At 58.9% G+C, this 22112-nt stretch overlaps 1 protein-coding gene across 1 annotated transcript; it reads right to left on the bottom strand.

Annotated features, from left to right (window-relative positions):
* Positions 1–542: 542 nt before the first annotated feature.
* Positions 543–21665, bottom strand: LOC133343120 (rho guanine nucleotide exchange factor 17-like). Its single transcript, XM_061552627.1, has 17 exons — positions 21579–21665; positions 20982–21151; positions 20651–20702; positions 19953–20062; positions 19635–19720; positions 18996–19123; positions 17624–17843; positions 16979–17052; positions 15846–16042; positions 14921–15360; positions 14386–14650; positions 12744–12830; positions 12301–12368; positions 11126–11274; positions 10555–10729; positions 9666–10087; positions 543–4802 (listed from the first exon to the last, which is right to left on the bottom strand). Exons 1-16 carry the CDS (start codon positions 21663–21665, stop codon positions 9717–9719), a joined length of 2679 nt encoding a protein of 892 aa, XP_061408611.1. The 3' UTR covers positions 543–4802; positions 9666–9716.
* Between the last annotated feature and the right edge of the window lie 447 nt (positions 21666–22112).

Genomic DNA, 22112 nt, shown 5'->3' with positions numbered 1-22112 from the left:
GGGGGTCTGTATCTTTGTTGGATATGTGCGAATATGTACGTGTGTGCGTATCCGTTTGTGCGTGCGTGTCCGTGCGTGTGTGCGCGTGTGTCCGTGCGTGCAACGCAATGGCGCAGTTTTTCGCTCACTGCGCCTACGAACCCAGCGAGCTGGTTTCACTTCCCGGGTAACATCAGCGGTACGTACAAACCGTGTCTGTTATAACAGGCCTCCCCCTAGGTCCACTCAGCGTTAATCGAGTGCCTGATGCAGTGTGTAAACATCATCACTGGGGAGACAAATGCGGCCGGGCGCGTTATTGTAGCCACACCGATCCGTCGTGTACCGTGCCGGCTTCCATCGGTGCTTCGCTAACAACACTTGCCCCAATAGCGTGTAAGGCTATACGGGGGGGGGGTATTCGTCTTTAGCTATGTGCGTTCTATGTACAAATGTCGGTGCATCTTCTCCCCGTGAATCCTGTCCTCACCCCCACCCCCCTCGGCGTGGGAGGGTAGCGGAGTCGGGAACGGTGGCATTTACACGTCTCGCTAATTGTCGAATGTACAAAATGTACAGGCGCGTATTTACACAAAGCTGCAGGCGACGTGGCGATGGTGCAGCCGTTGTCAGAGGTGATGGGGGATGATGGTGATGATGGTGGTTGGTGGTGATGGTGGGTAATGGTGATGATGGTGGTTGGTGGTGATGGGGGGTAATGGTGATGATGGTGGTTGGTGGTGGTGGGGGGTGATGGTGGTGGTTGGTGGTGATGGGGGATGATAGTGATGATGGTGGATGGTGGTGATGGGGGATGATGGTGATGATGGTGGATGGTGGTGATGGGGGATAATGGTGATGATGGTGGTTGGTGGTGGTGGTGGTGATGACGTGTCGATGATGACGGTTGCCATTATAGTTGCGGTGCAGGCGGTGGTGACGATAACTGTGACCATGGCTGCGGTGCTGGTGACGATTTGTTGGTGGCAAAAATTAGGAAAGTGTCAAGGGTTGTGGTAGTGATGGCGGTAGTGATGGAGACGGTGGTAGTTGTGGAGATAGTGGTAGTGATGGAGGTGGTGGTATTTATGGTGGTAGTGATGGTGGTAGTGATAGTGATGGTGGTAGTGATGGTGGTAGTGAGAGTGATGGTGGTAGTGATAGTGGTAGTGATGGTGGTAGTGATGGAGGTGGTGGTATTTATGGTGGTAGTGATGGTGGTAGTGATGGTGCTAGTGATGGTAGTAGTGGTGGTAGTGAGAGTGATGGTGGTAGTGATGGTGGTAGTGATGGTGGTAGTGATGGAGATGGTGGTCGGGGTTCGAGAACTCAGGGACAACCACGAGCCTCTGCCCAGGGCGTCTCTAAAAAGGAAGATCTGATGAGGATGACGTCTATGCTGATGATGACGATGTTCATACTGCTGATGATGACCGTGATTATTGACGTTGAAGATGATGGTGCTGTTGATGACGATGATGATGCTGACACTGATAATGATAAAGACGATTACGTTCACGATGATGGCGCTTTCGCTGATCGTGATATTGGTAATGACGCTGCGACTGATGAAATTATTGTTGATGATGACATTGTTGATGAAGTTGTTGATGGTGAAGCTGTTGATGATGACCATGAGAAGAGGGGGATGATGATCGTGGAGACCGTGGGGGGTGAACCGAGGTGGGGGGGCGGGGCGGGGGGGCTGTTATGGGTGTGAGGGATGAGGGGAGGGGCCGATCGCGCTCGCAGTTGAACGATGACAGTGCCAATCACGCCAACGGCGCGATCACAACAAACGAACCACGTGACCATCACGCACTCCCAACCCGTCCCAAAGGGCTGTCAACATCACAGCCGATAACATCACCGCAGCACGACCCACATCACCCCACGTCACCTCGCCCCCACCGCCCATCCTTTGCCCCACACCCCCCTCCCTCTCTCCAAGCCCGCGCCTCTGCTCGCCTCGGGCCCCGTCGCGGTGTCCAACCGAGACCCTGGGCGCTCCTGAGCGCGGGCGCGTTGTGCAAAGCCTCTGCGGGTGGCGCAATGTGTCCTCTATTGACAATACAGCAGCAGCAGCGGTGGCGTTACCACACCGCGGCCCATCACACCCCCCCCCCACTCTCCCTCCATCTCTCCAAGGGGGAGACGTGACCCCACGCACGGGGTCCGCCTCGAGCCAACGGGGGTCCCTTCATCCTTCAGCGCAAGGTACCCCCCGCCCCTACACTCCTCCTCCTACCCTTTCAGCGCACGGGATCTCTCGTCCCGAGGGGCCCTCCTCCATTCGACACGTGTCACCCAGCCCACGGGGGCCCAAACTACAAGGGGTCTCCCACCCACAGGGTCTCGAGTCTATGGGTCTCCGTGCGAGTCTATGGGTCTCTATGTAAGTCTATGGGTCTCTATGTAAGCCTATGGGTCTCTATGCAAGTCTATGGATCTCTATGTGAGTCGATGTGCGTTTCAGCATGACTGTGGTGGAACACAATCCATCACTGATGTCACCGATCGTTGCCCAACACCGCGCACTTTCGCGGGAGGCACAAATGGACTCCATCGGATGGCTTCTCCAAACCCTCTAAACTCGCAGCTGTATCCTCGCTCCGTTGTTTTTCAACCGTGGAGTCATCCACCAGGATATATGGACTTCTCCTACCGAGGGGAAGTCCTCAGGGAAGATGGAGGGACACTGACAGGGCAGACCCTAGGGGTCGCGTGTCTACTGTGTGACAGAAGCAGCAGCAGGAGCAGCTGCGGAGATCTGCTGGAGGAGGCTCGGGTCACACACCCATCCGGGACTCGGAGTCCGTGCTCGCAAGGCAGTGGGGATCGGTTTGTACCAAAATCCGGTTCCGGTGTCACTGCGTTGAACTGAACCGTCCGTACACCGCACCGTCTCGCAACCGCGAGGCGGCTGAGCAATCCGTCAGGGTTGAGTCTGCAGGGGACAGTGTGGCGGCTCTACCTGCGGAGGCCGTGAAGCCCTGGCGAGCTGCGGTGGCATCACCGGCCGCCATCTTGCGTAGCTGTGGCTGCGACCGGACACTCCTCGCTCCAAACAGCCCCGCGTCTATCTTTAGGGGGTGACCTCTTCCCCTCCGCCCTAAATTTAGACGAAGAGAAGCGATGCCTCTAGACGCCAAACGTGAACCTCGCTCGGGGTGGAAGCCGCTGCTTCAAGGCGCCCTCAGATTTGGCATCGTCACGCAGCACGTTCGCGACGTGGGGCCGTGAGAGGCGTGACGGCGGCGTGCAGAGGCCTTCATCCAGCAGTGGATTGACCGTGGCTGACGGCGATGACGGTGACCCGCGGCTTCGTCTAGCCCAGAGCGGTACCCATCGTGTCGACTCGGATGGCTTGGGGGGGCGGGCAGGATATATCGTCGCAAGAAGAATGGAAAACCACAACCGAAGATGAACGGTGATGAGCGTGGAAACCTCGGGGAGGATAGAGACTGGGGTGGCCGCCTGTCTGAGAACCGGCCTCGGTTTTCGGGTGCCAGGAATTTATTTGTCCCAAGGTGTGGTGCTAATTGTGCAGAACTTTAATGGACCAAGTGCCGACTGAGAACTAAATACGGGTTTGGTCTACAGCGGAAATGCAGGTGGACCCCAGTGGAGACCGAGGGGCAGGGCCCAGGAAGCAGTGGACAGCAGTGAGGGACAGCAGTGAGTGGAGGGGTAGGAAGGCAGCAGACCCAGAGAGCCGCTGAGCCTGTGGGTGGGTGTTCCCTATGGCTCCCAGGTCTCCCTGACAATAGACAGATGGCAGACCTCACTGGCCTCTCACCTGGGTCAAACACCGGCATCAGGCACACAAGGAGCATCGCCATCAGGTTCGCCAAATCAGCGGACCACGTGGGAGGTTGCCTGCAATCTGGAGTCGCTTGCCTGTGATCCAAACCCACCCGGGGGCCCACCCTGCGTTAGACCACGCGTTCAGGGGCCCACCTGTGCAGTGGAGGCCACATTAAGGGGCCCCACCACATGTCCACGAGCCACACTGTGTAGACGCTACTCACCCAAGCAGCCCTCCCTGCATGGAGGCCACATGTCCAGGGCCTGTCAAATGGCCCAGGAGCCCACCCTGTGGCCTGGAGGCCCCACCACGTGCTCAGGGTCCACCCTGTGTGGACCACACCGAGCCCGGGGGCCCACGATGTGTAGTGGAAGCCACGTGGCAGGGGCCCACCCTGTACGAAGGCCACCCGCCCCAGGAGCAAACTCAGTACGAGGACGCATACCCAGGACCTACTGCGTACAAAGGACCCCACCCTGTTCAGTAAACACGTGTCCGAGGGCCCACCCTGTATGCTCGAGGCTCACTCAATGCAAAGGCCACTTGCCTAAGGCCCGCCACTTGCATAGAAATCTCTTGTCCGAGCACCCACCCTGTGCTGAGGCCACGTGTCCCAGGGGCGCCACCACCACGTGTCCCATGGGCCCACTCAGTGTGGCGGCCACGTGCGCAGGACCCACTACACGTCCAAGGGCCCACCCTGCACACTGGAGGCCACGTGTCCCAGGGGCCCACCCGGTGTCGTCCCAGGGCCTGGCTCAGACCCTCCACAGCAGCAGGTGGTTGGTGCTGTCGTCCCTCCCCGCGGCATCGTCTCCGCCGGGGCTCGGTGACCCCGTGAACTCCTCGTAGCCGTCCCCGCCGCTGATGACCAGCAGTGCCCCGGGGCCCCCCGCGTGACCCCCCGCGGGCCCCGCGCCCCCCAGGACCCCCGGCAAGCCGCTCGCGCGCAACCGCTTCCCCGAGTCGCGACGTGGCGCCTTTGGGGTTTGGTCGGGGGCCCCCACGGGGCCTCCTGCACAGGGGGGAGGGGGGTAGGGGGAGAAGAGGAGGGGAGAGGGAAAGGGAGGGAGGAGCATAACAGCCACTGATGTTAGCTGTGAGTGGGAATCGAACCTGGTTCGTTTGTAGCGCAGTGGGCGAACCACTTAAACGTATGCATCTTCTTCTTCTATCGTACGGCCGATATAGATGAAAAGCAACAACGACACTTTCAGATTCAGGTGGTCAATCCAGACAACCGCCGTAGGAACAGCGGAGTGCAGTATGCGTATTCAAAAACACGAATGCGTCATGGACAGCAGCAGGGTGCACAACAAGAACATGAATGAGAACAATTATTAGAGACGGGCAGGGTGAGGTTTCTTGGACCTGCGATGAGCAAACAAGAGGCCGAGTATGAAAGTGGTTCTGACGGGTACAAGAAACCGGGGAAGACAGCGAATTGAGTTCCACGAGCAATGAGAAGGATTGGATGCCACTGGGAGGAGAATCCGATGCAGAGTCGTTGAGTAAATCTCATGGACAGAGCTCAATGGAAAGACGGCCACGATCGCGACTTCTATGAGAGAGAACGTGGCTCACAGACAGAGAGACATTGACATGCGTTTGTGGGAACATAGACAATTACACAATTCCGCATATATATTCACCATCACCACCAGCATCCTGTAAACAGAGCCATAAGCTCTCTCCATTGTTAGAAGGCCCTTCCTTTACAAGTATGCGTCTCTTGGTGACACACTTGGGTCTACTCCAGTTTCCACTGTGACGTCATCAGACATCAACTCCGCACCACAAACCTCAACCCGGTTTCGGTATCTGATTTACTCATCATTGTGGGCATCACCACCATCATCATCCATCATCACCACCACCATCACCACCATCATCATCCATCATCAAATGATTGCTGGGGGGGGGAAGAATTCAGCGTCCACGTCATGGCCCCTCCCCCCTCCAAGTCTAAAATGCTCCACACACACTAGATAGTTAAATAATCTACTGCTGGATGAAGGCCACCCTATGACGATAACCATGAGCATCACCATCATGCTCATCATCAGCCGTGATCAACAAACATCAGCAGCAGCAGCAGCCATGATCCGTCCACTGCTGGATGAAGCCCCCACCCCCCCACCGAACGCTGCCTTCCTCTTACCAGGGCTGACTCCTGGCCGCGCGCTGTCACGGCGGTGATTGTGACGACATTTCCTTCCCAGCAGGCCGAGACAGAAATACGCAAATTCCCCCAAATTGACGGCAGCAACAGAACAGCCGTTGGCGCTATTAATGTGATTCGGCCGAACCCCGTAACGCAGCAAACAAAGACCTGCCTCCGAGTGAGTCACGCGTTCGCCAAATTACCCTCGGGCGCGCGGCGGCAGTGAACGACTGAGATTAATCGGAGCTCGCTCACAATGAAGGTGACCCCCCCCACTTCCTCACCCCCCCCCCCCAGCTGCCGATACGTCACGAGCTGCCGCCTTCGTGTGAGGTTGCCCAACCGCTAAGAAGCCTCCTCCTCTGTGATACAATTTTACAAATTCACCAGCAGTAAAGACACGAATGAGAGTGATGTTATTACTTCAGACAATGACCAGGAGCTATTAGAGAAGAAGGCGAGTTAGATTTCTTGGACCCGTGATGAGAAAACACCGATTGGGCGCCACTGGCAGGGGGACCCGATGCGGAGTCGTTGAGTTCACGTCAATACGGACAGAGCTCAATGGAAGGGAGGCCGTGGTGGCCGCCGTCTACGAGAGAGGAGGTGGCACAGAGGGAGAGAGAGGGGAGTCTTGCTCAAGTGGAGCGCCTCTCCTGTTTACAGGCCGACAGAGCCAGGAGTGGAAATTCCACATTCCACGTCTCTATGGGAGGGGGTGGGGAAGGGGGCGAGTCCGCCTAGAGCACAACCCCCCTGTGGACTTCCTCCACAGCATAGAACCTATTTTGTCGTTCCCGAATGGAAGGGATGATGGGCTGGGTCAACCTCCCATGATGGACGTTACACATGGTGGACACTGTCCATGGCGGACACTGGTAGCATGTCACCTCCGGTGGTACCAACGCCGCCGGTTCGCGATCTCAGATCTCAGAACTCGCAGGGCCTACAATGACCCCAGATCCAAGGACTCCACCCACCTCTCCCCAGCGTCGAGTCAGCACTTCTCATTAATACTTGAGGGGGCCGCAGTGGGAGCTGGAACCCGAGATCCAGATTCGCGGGGGGGGGGGCGTGGGGGGCAGCTCGTGTGTCTCTTTCCGAGACGCAGAGATTTCTGCAGAGTGCGTGGGCGAGGGGGTGAGTGGTGACGCAGTGGTTAGCGCGCTGCGCTACAAGCCCGGCGACCCAAGTTCAATTCCGGCTCGCGGCCAAAAGCAGGGAGCGATATTTGAACCAGTCCCGGGCCTCCCGGCTAGGTCGAGTAACTGGTGGGCTGCATAAACATCGCCACTAGGGAGACAAAGGCGGCTGGGCGTGTTGCTGGCCACCCACTCCTTGGTGTGCTGTGCCGCCCTTCATAGATGCTCGCGAATAGCACTCGCCTGATCATAGCCTGTTAAGGCTATAAGGGGGAGAGGTCTCTTCGTGTGGATGTGTGAGTGGTGCGTGAGTGGGTGCGTGAGTGTGTGTGAGTGTGTGAGTGTGCGTGAGTGTGTGAGTGTACGTGAGTGTGTGAGTGTGTGCGTGAGTGTGCGTGAGTGGGTGCGTGAGGGAGTGCGTGAGTGGGTGCGTGAGTGTGTGAGTGAGTGTGTGAGTGTGTGCGTGAGTGTGTGCGTGAGTGTGTGCGTGAGTGTGTGTGAGTGTGTGTGAGTGTGTGAGTGTACGTGAGTGTGTGAGTGTGTGCGTGAGTGTGCATGAGTGGGTGCGTGAGGGAGTGCGTGAGTGGGTGCGTGAGTGTGCGTGAGTGTGTGAGTGTGTGCGTGAGTGTGTGTGAGTGTGCGTGAGTGTGCATGAGTATGTGAGTGTGTGTGAGTGTGCGTGAGTGTGTGAGTGTGTGCGTGAGTGTGTGTGAGTGTGTGTGAGTGTGCGTGAGTGTGTGAGTGTATGTGAGTGCGTGAGTGTGTGAGTGTGTGCGTGAGTGTGTGCTTGAGTGTGTGCGTGAGTGTGTGTGAGTGTGTGTGAGTGTGTGTGAGTGTGTGATTTAGTATGGGGCCACACCACCTCGTCGAGTGGCATTCCGGTCTTCTTTGGTGCTCGTTAACGGCACTTGAGTGGAGGCTACACAAAGCTTAAACTCACTCCTTAAGGAGTTATCCAAACATCCCAATGCAGGACCCTCTTGAATACTCGTATTGAGACTCAGTTGAGGCTTTCCTGTACCCATTATCCTTAGGATTAACCGCGCCGGTTCAATTACGAGCTGCTCCTCACTCATCGTGGGTCAGTGGCTCAGTGCCCACATGAACACAAAACACATGGACAAGTAATCCCATGACTTTCGGGAAGATGGGAAGTAAAGGCGCAGCCCTGAAATGTCTCGTTTGCTGGCAGAAGGACCTCGAGCGAACTCTATATAGAGTTGGCCTTTGGTCGACTCTTCCACGTCGGTGCGATGTGCTGGGAGAGCTGGGCGTACCCGCACTTTATCCCACCGCACGCCACCTGCCGCTCGACCGACTGGGGCGTAGCCCGTTCACACCGCTGGGTGGACAGGGGGCGTTTGAGAAACCTGGCCCACTTTGTTCCGCCTGCCACGCCGGGAGATGGAACAGGACCGAGCGACCTCGGCTTGGCGAGTCCAGCGCGCCGCTGACCATCATGGAGGGGGCTGCCCCCCGACGCAGGTCGCAGTGAATCCGGCTGGACCATCACCTGCACGCGTTTTGCATCACGTGTCTCTGTGTTTCTATCTCTGCGATCGTTCCCCCTATGTGCACAGAGGGGGGTGGGTGATCATCGGCGTGAGCCGGATGCGACGGAGATGACCTGAGACTTGTCTCCAGTCCACAAAAACCCCACGGGGCGACTCGGCGAGCGAGCCAAGTTTTGTTTGCGCCGCGCTCGGCCTCCCCCCTCCCCGGCACACGCGGGCGCAGCGCGGAGCTCGCAAGCGCCACTTGAGGAGGCGGCGGCAGCGGCGGTGGCGGCGTTCCGCCCGAGCGCATTGTCTCTGGGCGTCATGGGGAAACTTGCCCCGGGTGATCTATACCCCCCTCCTCTCCTCCACCGCCTGCAACGCCTCACACGGTGGCGGCGGCGTTCCGCCTCGTCTCACGCCACCCTCCATTAGCCTTATTACTCACAAAGCCGCCAACGCCTCGACATCATTCAGTGTTGCCTGGTCTCGCCAACCGCTAAGTAAGTCCACCTTATTACACGAACATAACCTGCCAATCACAGGCAATCATCAGCGGCAATCAACCGCTATTATTAAACTGGATCTTGTGCACAATTGTGCCGGCATGGCACGGACTCAAGGACACGGATGAGGAAGCCCGTCCACGCCAGGAGAGGTGAGTGGCTGTGCACGCCTGATGATGAAGATGATGATGGTGCGCCAGACGTCCAGACGTCGTATGAGTTTCTGTATGAGTCTATGGGTCTATGTGTGAGTCTATGGGTCTATGTGTGAGTCTCTGGGTCTCTGTGTGAGTCTCTGGGTCTATGTGTGAGTCTATGGGTCTCTGTGTGAGTCTCTGGGTCTCTGTGTGAGTCTCTGGGTCTCTGTGTGAGTCTCTGGGTCTCTGTGTGAGTCTCGAGGTCTCTATGCAAGTACGCAGGAAGCCACTGACAGCACAACCCAGACTCTCACTGAATCCGCCTGCATGCATCATCATCCGAGACCGGAAAAACCCGAACCGCAGTCTGCACGGCTCCACCCTGCGATTTCGGGCTAAGTGGACCTAGTGCGAGGCCGCTCGGCTGACGTACCTTGCTGGGCCCAGACGCAGCCCTCGGGCAGCCGCACGCTGGTGATGAACCTCACGTGGCCTGTGTGGCCGTGCAGGCAACCCACGGGGGCCGCGGCGGGCCAGCGCTGCGGCGGCGGCGACGGGGCCCCCGGCCCAGGGCTCCCCGCAGAGTCGTGCTGCCCCCACTCGGGGTCCGGCTGCTGGGCATCGGCCCCCCATTCGGCGCTCTGGGGGGCCCCCCCGCGCCGCCGCCGCCGGGGTGGGGGCGGCGGGGCGGGGGGCTGCGGTCGTGCCGCCGGGGGGTGGGGCGGGCGAGGCGGTGGTGCGGCAGGGTGACGAGGACCCCCGCGCTGGTGCCCACCCACAGCAGCTCGGCGCCCGGGGTGAGCGAGGTGACGCGCAGGCACGCCGACTTGTGCTGCCGGATGATGGCGTCGCAGCCTGCGGGCGGGCGGGCGGGACGGCGTCGTCGTCATCTTTGTCAGAACCGTCGTCGTCGTCATCGTCGTTGGTCATGTACGCGTGTTGAGTTCCCCCGGGTAGCCTTCACACACTGCTCAGGCAAGTGCTGCTAGCGAGCACATACGGAGACTGGGAAGTCAATCGTACGAGGGGGCGGTGTGGCGAGCACCACGCCCGACCGCCTTTGTCTCCCTCGTGCTGAAGTTGGATACACACCGCACCAGGTACCCATTTAAGGCTGAGACGACCTGTATGTATGTTGAACTCTTTTCACACCGCACGTAGCCAACCGTGCTAATCAAAGGTAAGAGTCATAATCGTCCCGTACTAACCGATAAACTGACGCGTCGTCAATTTCCTAACGCGTCCCCCTTCCCTCCACCGTCTCTTCGCGGGGGTCCCCAAGGGCCCCCATCCGAAGGGCCCCCACCCACCCCCGCACTCACCGGCCAGCATCCTGGAGACGGCCGCGGTGACGTCCACCTCGGCGAGACACTCGTAGGTGGCGGGGTGGTAGAGTCGCACCTGGGTGCTGGCGGTGAGAGCCACCCACACCCCGGAGCCCTCACTGGCCATGCACGCCACGCCGCGGCCCCCCTCCCCGTCCACCACGAAGCTCGCCTGGGGGGGGGGAGAGATCGCAGCAGGGGGGTCGTGTTGGTGGCACGGGGGCCATGCCAGAGCGTGGGGAGGGAAGTCGTCGATCCACTGGCTGTTTGACTCAATCATCCCTTTTAATTTTGATAACTGGCTGATCGATTGACCGGCTGATTGGCGGAGAGACCGTTCTGTCCGTTGCGTCACTGCGTGACCTCGGTGTCTCTACGAGCGGTCAGTCGGTGCAGCTTAACGACCTATCTATCCATTAACTGTTGTATTAACTGACCGACTGATTGACTGACTGACCGATCGATTCACTTCCTTATCGGTACATTTACCGAGCGGTCAGCCGACTGACCGACCGTACGCTCAATCACTGGAGTTAGAGGAATGTCCGGCAGGGGGGGGGGGGGTTACCTCGACGAGGAGGGAGTCGGGGTGCAGCACCACGATGCTGCTCTGGCAGCCGCACCACAGGCGGCCGCTCACGGCCAGCATGCGGCACACGGGGGCAGCCGCCGTGGACAGGGGCAGCACGCGCGCCTCCCCCACGGCCCAGAAGCAGCCTGGGGGGGCACGGGGGGCACAGGAGGGGGGGCACAAGGGGGGCACAGGAGGGGACGGGGGGGGGGAGCGAGGTGTCAGCAACAGATACAATAGTTGCAATCACCAAAGCGCTTGGTAAACAACAATAACAACTCTGATATCGGCAATAACAACAACAATGCCAACGTTAATCACTGAAACATCCACCGACAACCGCAGCCACAACAACAAAATCAGAGCGACCACAGAAACGACCACGACAGAAACTCGAGGCAACAACAAAAATAACATCGCGATCACTACAGCACCAACAACCGTCTCCGCTGTGGGTCGCGAGAGACGCCGCTGGACTTGCTCGTTCAGGGGATCGCTCGAATGCAAATTCCGTCTCCTCGGGTAAGCGAATTTGAGATGGCAGTGACGTGATGTTCACAGTACGAGAAACTTTACGCGGTTAAGCAATGGAATTAAGAATGAGGCGCGATCATTGTTTGCCTGTCCTTTTTGTCAATCCGCTACTGGATTAATACCTCCCACGCCGTGTCGATGGTGGGTGTTGTTTGACCATACTTGGTGGTGGGGGGGGGGTAGGTAGGGCTGCTTTCAGATTTTCACTCTGAGCCACTCGTTTTAGCCGTGGCCGGGAAACGAACGCATCTCCAGCGGACTTCGTAGCGCAGTGCGTTCCATGGTACGCCCGCAGCTCACGCCGAGACCCCAAGGGGGTCTCGCTTAGCGGCCCTACCCGGGAGGGCGCGCCTCGACAGGCAGGGCTGGCAGGCCGAGTGGGGGGGGGGGGGGGTCTATCAGCGCTGGTTTCAATGTGGGTTGAATCTCAACGTGCCCACATTTCACTTGGGCGAGTCGCTATTGGCAACACGACCTGATGCAGCACGCATCGTTCAATATGTCGGATCAACTTTACAATAATTACCCTGCACCCCCCCTCCCGTTACAGACGAACACAGCCAATACGTGAAGATTAAAACTTGAGTTGGAAAGTTTTGACGAGCAGCAGCAGCAGCAGGGGGGATCCACCACCTTACCTTCGTCGCGGTGGTAAACCACAAGGTCCCCGTTGGCCAGAGACACAAACACCTTGTTCTCCAGGAACCTACACAGACGTCAACACAACAACCACACACACACGTGCGCACACACACACACACACGCGCGCGGCTTAGTCCATGAAGACAAACAGCCCCCGTGTAGCCCTGAACAGACTGTTGGAGGCAAGTGCTGTTAGTGAGTAGCACCTATGAAGGCCGGCACGGCACACGAGGGGGTGGGTGGCCAACACCACGCCCTGCCACCTTTGTCTCCCCAGTACTGATGCTTTACACAATGCAGTAGGTACTCATTTAAGTCTTGAGGCCAGTTCAAATATCCGCGCCACCGGTGTTGGTCGTGAGCGGGAATCGAACTCGGGTCGCAGGGTTCGTTGCGCAGTGTGCTGACCGTTGTGCCACCGCTCCCCCCTCCGACTCACACGATGCAGGTGACCGCGGCCGAGTGTTGCAGCTTGAGGCTCTTCTTGCGGTGGCGGATCGTGTCGGACGACTGGTAGATGTGGATGCTGCGGGCAGGGCGCACAGAGGATGGAGTGACTAGTTGATTGCTCTCAGCAGCTCGCAGCCCGGTATCACGAGCGGGGCGTGGACTGAATGAGTACGCACCTGACCAAAAGTGCCCCTCTCCACCGCGGGAGATGCAGCTTTGAGGCTATGGCCTCCACCACCTGGGGTGACCTTTGACCTCTTAACATTGACCTCTTAAAATGTACCTATTAACAATGACATCTTTACTCTTTGGTTCTTTCGGTAAATGACATCTTAACAATGACCTCTTCACATTGACCTCTTAATATTGACCCAGCGAACGAAGGTCACGGAAGTCAACCCCACGCTCGACTCAAATCGCTAACACGCGATCTGGTGGTGGTGGTGGTGATGCTGCTGTCACTGCGTTGGCAGTGGTGGTGCACAACAACCAACAACAACAATCGAACTCGTTCCTCAACAGCTCTTCTCCACACCACGGAGGCCATCCCGGTCGGGTCAGGATATTCACGGACCCAGGTGGCAGTGCCCCCCATGACCTGGCCACTCTTGACAAATCTGTTCCCAACTTAAAACATTTAAGTAAAACAGGTAGAGAGTTTAGAATTGTCTAAAACTATGTGAGATTATCAGGGGCAAAATCCTTAGTCATGCTTTACTTGACTTAGGTTAAAAGTCATAGGTCACACATATGCACTGTATGCGTACTCTGGTGGCCTCGTCGCTTTCATCTTGCAGTATCACTCGCGTCTCATAACGATCCACTTAAACGCAACTTTTAAGTATTTTTATGGCGAACAAAGCCACGATCTATTGTATTGGGGCTCACAGGACCCAGCCCAGGAAGTGATTGGCAAGATAAGCGCTGTGGGTTTTGGGGCCTTGTCAATTGCCCTATAAAGAGCTGCTACTGGGAGCCATCGGTTCAGAATATTCCTTCGTCGATGAACGTGATGATTCTTAACAAAAGTTATTGCCAGTTAGTTTGTTCGTTTATTTGAAGCAGTTGTCTTTGTCTGTGCGGGAAAGCTCCACCGAGTCTCAGGACATCCCGGGTTTCCCTGCCAATTCCTCGGTGTTTTTTGCGCCCCTTGCCCTGCTGCCACCTGCTGGCCACTGCGAAGCCCAAGTCACACACGGGATGATCTCGACGTGATCCACCAACCCAATCTCAACACGCTCCAGATTACAGGGATGCTGTCACCACCACCACCAGCTGATGATGATGACAATAATATGGATGGTCGCGATGGTTGATCGTCACAATAATGATGATCATAATGACGTGGATAGCGGTCCTTTGATAATGATATGAAGGTAATATTAATAGTTGTGATTGTGATGATAATTATGACGATGATGATGGTGAAGGAATTATGGTATACTGGAAGTTGCACTGATAATGGGTATAATGGTGATGTCAATAATGATTAAAACAAATACCATGCTGAATGTACTATTGTAATGATGATGACAATGAGAATTCTGGTGGCAATAATGAAGGTGACAACGATGAAGACGATGACGACAATGCTGATGACGCCGATGATGGGCGAACTCCGCGCCACGCACCAGCCGTCCTCCGTGCCCAGCCACACGGAGCCCTGGAACGGTTCGGGCTTCGGGCACGATGCCTCGTCAGGGCTGGGTCGCGTGAAGCCCCCTAGCGGGGGGCTCCTGGCGCTGCCCGGCGGGTCGGCCGTGAAGGGGTTGGGGGGCGGCGTGGGGGGGAAGGGGTTCCCTGCCCCCCCCTCCTCCTCCTCTTCCTCCTCCTCGTCGTCGTCCGAGCTGCTGCTCTCCTCGGGGGTCACATGCCCCCCCCCACTCAGCTCCTCTACTGCACGTGCGGCATGTGTGCGGGAGACATATACGGACATACACATAGATATAAGGACAAAGATCCCCCATATAACATCAACAAATTGCTGGGGCGAGTGCTGTTAGCGAGCACCTATTAAGGCCGAGACGGCACACGACGGAGTGGTGTGGCCAGCACCACTCCCTGTTGCTGAGTTCTACACACCACAGCAGGGACTCATTTGAGACCGAGTCACCCGAGGGGAGGCTCAGGACTCACTCGCACGCACGCACAGGCACACAGCCGCACCCCTCAGTGCCGCGAGCGACGGCTCGATGTGCGGACCCCAGGACCCGGCCTCGTCCTCCTCCAGCTCCTCCAGCTCCTCCTCTTCTTCATCCTCGTCCTCCTCTTCCTCCTCCTCCTCCTCTTCTCCCGAGTCCTCGCTCTCGAAGGGGTTGCAGGCGACGCCGCCGCTGGCGCCGCCGCGGCCGGCGAGTCGTCGGTGGCGCGCCCTGCCGGCGCCCGGCGCGCTCGCGTGGCGCTCGCGCCGCACCGCAATGGGCAACGGCTCAGCCGGCGCCGCGTCGCCGATGCAGATGTGGAGAGCGGAGCTGCTCTCCTCGTCGCGGTGCTCGTTGCGGTGCCGGTGAGAGACGAGGTCCTCCTCGGAGGCGATTGTCGGCAGACGGCGCAGCGGGGAGTCGGGGAGCGGCACTCCCTCCCGTGACCCCCCACTATCAACGCTGCTTGGGGGGAGCGGGGGGCGAGGTAGAGAGGTAGGAGCAAGGAGGAAGCACAAGGGAGTGAGCGTACATCGTCATGGGTCAAATTAGAAGAATAATTATCGTGCTCCCAGTTGCCATGTAACAAGAGGACCATTCACATCTTCACCACAACTATTATCATCATCATCCGGACTATCAAAACCACCATCATCAATCTCATCAAATGCAATCATCATCAATACCCCATCATCACCACTGCCACTATCATCAGTTCTCCATACTTGTGTATGGTGGAGAGGTGCCACGGGCGGGATGGGGGGGGGGTAAATGGGTGAGGAGCGACTGTGGAGGTCTCTGCGTGGAGTGGCAGGGGACGGTGAAGGGGGTTGAGGAGGAAGGAGGGATGGATGTGGGAAAGGTGAGAGGGGAGGGAAGGAGAGAGGAGGAGGGATGGATGTGGTGGGGGGGCTGGTACACGAGTGGCGGAGGGTGTTTGGGGGGGGTACCCGGTGGGGGGCTTCTGCAGTGCAGGCACGGGCGCGATGCAGAGGATGCGTGCGGAGCACACGGCGATGCAGGCCTCGACGATGGGCTCCGGGGTGAGGCTCAGCAGGCACACCTGGCCCACGTAGCCGTCGCTGTTGCACACCCACACCTCGCAGCCGCCCAGCGGCACGCACACGCTCGGGGAGGCGCACGAGAACTGTGCACGCCGGGCAGCACGCCACACACCACGCACCACGCCCCACACACCACACACCACACACAGCGCACCACACCACGCACAACGCACCACACACCACACACCACACACAACGCACCACACCACGCACAACGCACCACACACCACACACCACACACAACGCACCACACACCACACCCCACACACCACACACCACGCACCATACCCCACACACCACGCCGCACCATGCACCACGCACCACCCCACGCACCACACCACGCACCACACCCCACACACCACGCACCACACACCACGCACCACGCCCCACACACCACGCACCACACACCACACACCACACCACGCACCACGCACCACGCACCACACCCCACACACCACGCACCATACCCCACACACCACACACCACGCCGCACCATGCACCACCCCACGCACCACACCACGCACCACACCACGCACCACACCCCACACACCACGCACCACACACAACGCGCCATACCTCACACACCACACCACGCACCACGCACCACACACCACGCACCACACACAACGCACCACACCACACACCACGCACCACACCACGACGCATTACAAACCGCTGAGCATGCGCGTCACACGGCACGCACCGGTACACCGACCCCCCCCCCAACCACGCCACACCCCACGGGGCCTGGAGGGGCAACTCGCGTCAGGTGAGCACCCCCCCCACCCCCCACCCCCAACCCCCCAACCCCAACTTTAATCCCGTGAGACCCCCCCCCCCCGCTCGCCCCCTCCCTACACTGCTCGTGGGACACCGAATCCCGTTGAAAGGGGACCCCAAGTGACCACTCCTGCAATTGTGCGGTTCCTGTTCCCGTCACGCACAAACCCGCGGAGAATCACTGCACGGGGTGGGGTTAGAGGGGTGTTGGAGGGGGTGGGATGGGGGGGGGCCGGCACCTGCATGCCGCTGCGTGTCTTCATGATGGAGATGGCCTTCAGGAACTCGGGTTCTCTCTGGGGCTGAGTCTCCGCTGGCACGAACACACGCACACACACACACACGAACATCATCGTGAATACAATCATCATAGTACCATCACCGTAAAACTATTACCACCATCATCAATATACCATCACCATGATATCATGATCATCAAACTACCATCACTGCCATCATGAATATTGTCAACATTCCATCATTTTCTAAATTTTAGCAATATTCCACCACCATCATTAAAATGGCCCCAGTAAATATAACCATCAAGATAAGTCCATCGCCATCGCTACACCACCACCACCATCAACACAACACGCTCGTCAATCACACTGTGCATGAGTGACCTCAAAGATGAAAATACAGAATAGGCAACGTTTCGGGCAATGGTCCTTCGTCATGGCATATAACTCAAACAGTCAAAACGGCAGCGTCAAATAATTCCGTTAGTAATAAAAACTTTGTGGCCGGACAAACGACAGCGAAGGACTAATTATTTAAGATCGCGCAGTGACGCGACGGCGAACGTAACGGAGGCCCCACCGATGCGGGAGCAGGCCCCCTCCAGCGTCTGCTGGAACGCGGCACGGCCCTCGGGGCTCCCAAACTCGAACACCAGCGAGTGGCGGGGAGCCGCCCCCCCGACGCCCCGGCCCCCCCCGCCCCCCCCGCCCCTCCCGCTGCCGACTGGGGGGCTCCAGGGGTCCAAGAGGAGCAGCTCCAGCCGGGCCGGGGGGGCACGGGGGGCCCCGCGGTGGCGGCGGCGTGCCGCTCGGAGAGGTCGCGCTGCACAGACAGCAGCAGGTCCCGCAGGGCGTCGTCCAGGGCCTGCGGGGTGGGGGGCACGGGCGGGAGGGGGGGGCATGAAGGAAAATATGAGCTCACTGGCAAGGCACGGTGAGCTCACCTGGTGAGGCACGGTGAGCTCACCTGGTGAGGCACGAGGAGCTCACCTGGTGAGGCACGGTGAGCGAGTCGACGAGGCACGGTGAGCTCAACTGGTGAGGCACGGAGAGCTCACCTGGTGAGGCACGGTGAGCTCACCTGGTGAGGCACGGTGAGCGAGTCGACGAGGCACGGTGAGCTCACCTGGTGAGGCACGGTGAGCTCACCTGGTGAGGCACGGTGAGCTCACCTGGTGAGGCACGGAGAGCTCACCTGGTGAGGCACGGTGAGCGAGTCGACGAGGCACGGTGAGCTCACCTGGTGAGGCACGGTGAGCTCACCTGGTGAGGCATGGTGAGCTCACCTGGTGAGGCACGGTGAGCGAGTCGACGAGGCACGGTGAGCTCACCTGGTGAGGCACGGTGAGCTCACCTGGTGAGGCACGGTGAGCGAGTCGACAAGGCACGGAGAGCTCACCTGGTGAGGCACGGTGAGCTCACCTGGTGAGGCACGGTGAGCTCACCTGGTGAGGCACGGGGAGCTCACCTGGTGAGGCACGGTGAGCTCACCTGGTGAGGCACGGTGAGCTCACCTGGTGAGGCACGGTGAGCTCACCTGGTGAGGCACGGCGAGCTCACCTGGTGAGGCACGGTGAGCGAGTCGAAGAGGCACGGAGAGCTCACCTGGTGAGGCACGGTGAGCTCACCTGGTGAGGCACGGTGAGCTCACCTGGTGAGGCACGGTGAGTGAGTCGACGAGGCACAGAGAGCTCACCTGGTGAGGCACGGTGAGCTCACCTGGTGAGGCACGGTGAGCTCACCTGGTGAGGCACGGGGAGCTCACCTGGTGAGGCACGGCGAGCTCACCTGGTGAGGCACGGTGAGCTCACCTGGTGAGGCACGGTGAGCTCACCTGGTGAGGCACGGCGAGCTCACCTGGTGAGGCACGGCGAGCTCACCTGGTGAGGCACGGGGAGCGAGTCGACGAGGCACGGTGAGCTCACCTGGTGAGGCACGGTGAGCTCACCTGGTGAGGCACGGTGAGCTCACCTGGTGAGGCACGGGGAGCTCACCTGGTGAGGCACGGTGAGCTCACCTGGTGAGGCACGGTGAGCGAGTCGACGAGGCCGCGGATGTCTGCGAGCCGCGCCGTGTCCTCCTCCAGCCCCGTGACGCTCCTCTGCAGCGCCTCCCTCGCCGCCGGCACCAGCAGCTCGCACGAGCCTGGGGTCATCGCGGGGTTACCACGGGGTCACGGTCAAGGGGTTACGGTCGTGAGTCAGGAGACGGTTTGTGGAGCCGTGGTGGTGGTGTTGATGGTGGTATTGCTGATGGTAGTTATGATGATAGTAGTGGTGATTGCGATGGTGGTGGTAGTGGTAGTGATGGTTGTGGTGTTGGGTACAGCTGTTCTAGTGGTGGTGATGGTTGATGAGATGATGACTTACGGTGTGGCAAGAGGTGGATGAGACAGTGGTGGTGGGTGGTGGATTGAACTTGACGGTGGTGGTGATGGTTATGATGCTGGTGACTGTGATGAACAGTGTAGCTGCCCTGGTGGTGGTGGTGTTGTGGTACGGTGCGGCGAGAGGCAGTTAGGATGTGGTGGTAGAGTCAGGGGTGGTGGAATGTGGATGAGAAAAAGTGGTGATGGTGGAAGACTTGTCCGTGGTGGTGGTGGTGATGACCATGGTTGGTGGTGGTGACAGTGGCGGTGGTGGTGATTCCATCTCACCTTTCACCACCTCCAGTTCGTGGAGTGGAGAGCGCCACAGCAGCTTGTACTTACTGCTCAGGTCAATGTAGCTGCCAGCAGTTGTCCTGCACACACACAGGCAAAGATCTCCCATGTAGCCTCCACAGTCTATTGAGGCAAGCGCTGCTCGTGAAAACCCTAAGAAAGTCGGCATCGCGCAAAGGGCTGGGTGTGGCCGGATACACGCCCGGCCGCCTTTGTCTCCCCAGCGCCTGAAGAGGCCGGAGGAGCAATTCTGTATTGCGCGAAGTGGTGCACTGCTCACTGCGAGTGCTCTCTCTCCGTGCAGGCACTCACAGGCTGAAGGAGCTGCGACGCAGCGAGCCCGACTTGCGCTTGAGTGTCGTGCAGAGCAGGAGGTCGGAGAAGAGAAAGAGGCATCGCTCCTTCTTGCCCCCCACGGACTTCTGCTCCTCACAGAGATACATAGAAAGATCCCCCGTGTGGCCTTTCACAGCCTGTTGGGACGCGTGCTGTGAGCCAGTGCCTATGATGCCCGTCACGACGCACAAGTGAGTAGGTGGATCAGTGTCTCCCAAGTGCTGATGTTTACCCATCACACCGGGTACTTATTTGAGGCCGAGTCGACCTACAGAGAGCCCAGGACTGGTTCAGAAAATCGCCACCGGTGTTGGTCGTGAGCGGGAATCGAACTCGGTGGCCAGGTTTCGTAGCGCAGTGCGTTAACCGCTACAACTACCGCTCCCCATGGGCGTTCGTCCAGAATTTGAACCCGGGACCTCTCGCACACAGGCACACACAGACAATCGCACAGACCATACAGACGGACAGCCATGCTGGGCCCATTGGTAGCGGAGTATGTCATGACCATGCGACAAGCTTGCGAGCCCCGATTGGCCATTACGATCCTGTTATGCGCAAATAGTCGCTCAGACATGGACAAAGCGGCTGGCGGAGAGATGGACTGGTTTCGGTGCTGCGCTGCTCAGCGTGGGGACGATCGGTGGCAAATTCGCTCATCAGCGGAATCTCACCACCTCCACCACGAGCTCCTGTCGGATTGAACCTCCTCCCCGGAACAGCCAACTGCCAACACAGCGACAAGACAAAGGCAATGATCACGCGTACAGCCTTAACAGACTGGAGGAGCAAGTGCTGCTAGCGAGCAACTGTGAAGCAAGGAACGGCACACGAGGTGGTGGGTGTCCAGAACCACGCCCGGCGCCTTTGTCTCCCTATGTATGTTGAACTTCTTTCGCACCGTACGTAGCCGACCGTGCTAATGGAGGTGCGAGTTGACCTAGGCTAGGACCAGGAGCGGTTTCAGAAAATTTGTGGCCGGGTGGGAGGGAAGCCCCACCTCACTGAGGCCCTCGATGGCCGCCTCGACCGCTGCAGGCGCACGCGTGACGCGTGGCCTCCTCGGCCTCGCGGCGGCCCTGGTTGATGCGGCTGGCCAGGGGCGGGAGGCCTCGCTGGGCCTCCACGAGGCACGGCCGGTCAGGGTGCTCCTCCGGGGTGTGCTTAAGCAGGTCCTGCCGTGGGGGATCGACACAAGCGCACACACACACGCACGCAGACACACACACACACACGTCACTCCACCACCCCCTCTCCTCCTGCTCATCATCATCGCCATGGAGTGGAAGATGGCAGCAGCCTTCACGCGGCCCAGTCTGTGAAGTGGGAGATCACGGCGAATCGCAGCAACGCGGCGACCGAACATCGACCATCAACCTCCTGGTCTCCAGAGCAACAACACAAGCCCATCACCATCATCATCCTCCTTCGTGGACTGGAAACCCCAAGGTGGACTTGCAGCTCGTCAACCTGGAGCCACGATGAACCCCACACTCGTGACTCAGACGGGCCTGGCACAGAGCACCTCGAGACAATGCCAACCACGCTACGTCAATGTCCCCACCCACCCCCGCCCCTCGCCCCCCCGCCAACCCCCCAGACCTTGATGAGGAGCTCGTATCGTGGGATCCTCTGCACCGGTTTGATCATGAGGTCAGCCAGGGCTTGCTTCTCCCGGTTCTCCCGCATGCATTGCTGGGAAGGGGACAGGGCAAGGCATCAGCGGTGCTGCGTACGAGCAAAGACAAGACAAAGATCCCCCGTGTAGCCTTTGACAGACTGTTGGGGCAAGTGCTGTGTGCGAGTAGCACCTATGAAAGCTACGAACACAGTCTCACTCTTATCACTCTTCTATCGCTACCACCACGGTCACTATTGCCCCTAGACTCCACTCGTCGATTCCTCCTCCGCCCGTGTTGAGGACTCGCTCTCTGTGCCGTCTCACCCACCACCACCCCGCTGTGTTCAATCACTACCACCACCAGCAATGCAGGGCACATCAACAAGCACGAAAACCATCCGTACAGCCTTAACACCACCTATGAAGGCTGGTAGGGCAGACGAGGCGTCGGTGTGGTCAGCACCGCGCCCGGCAGCCTTTGTCTCCCCGGTGCCGATGTCCATGACGAGCCACGT

Source organism: Lethenteron reissneri, chromosome 16 (assembly GCF_015708825.2).
Source record: "Lethenteron reissneri isolate LAM-NWPU_2019-01 chromosome 16, ASM1570882v1, whole genome shotgun sequence".
Taxonomy (NCBI): Eukaryota; Metazoa; Chordata; class Hyperoartia; order Petromyzontiformes; family Petromyzontidae; genus Lethenteron; species Lethenteron reissneri.
The sequence above is the reverse complement of the archived record's forward strand: the minus strand, read 5'-3'. Positions and strand labels throughout refer to the sequence as shown.

What these genes read in the sequence shown, in the direction of transcription:
- LOC133343120 (XM_061552627.1), bottom strand. Translation starts at nt 21,665, where the DNA reads ATGCGGGAGAACCGGGAGAAGCAAGCCCTGGCTGACCTCATGATCAAA. An exon ending in GGCGGCCATCGAGGGCCTCA is followed by an intron (nt 20,703 to 20,981) that starts GTGAGGTGGGGC and finishes CTGTGTTGGCAG; the next exon opens with TTGGCTGTTCCGGGGAGGAG. An exon ending in GCCGCGGTCACCTGCATCGT is followed by an intron (nt 12,369 to 12,743) that starts GTGAGTCGGAGG and finishes ACGTCTGTGTAG; the next exon opens with GTTCCTGGAGAACAAGGTGT.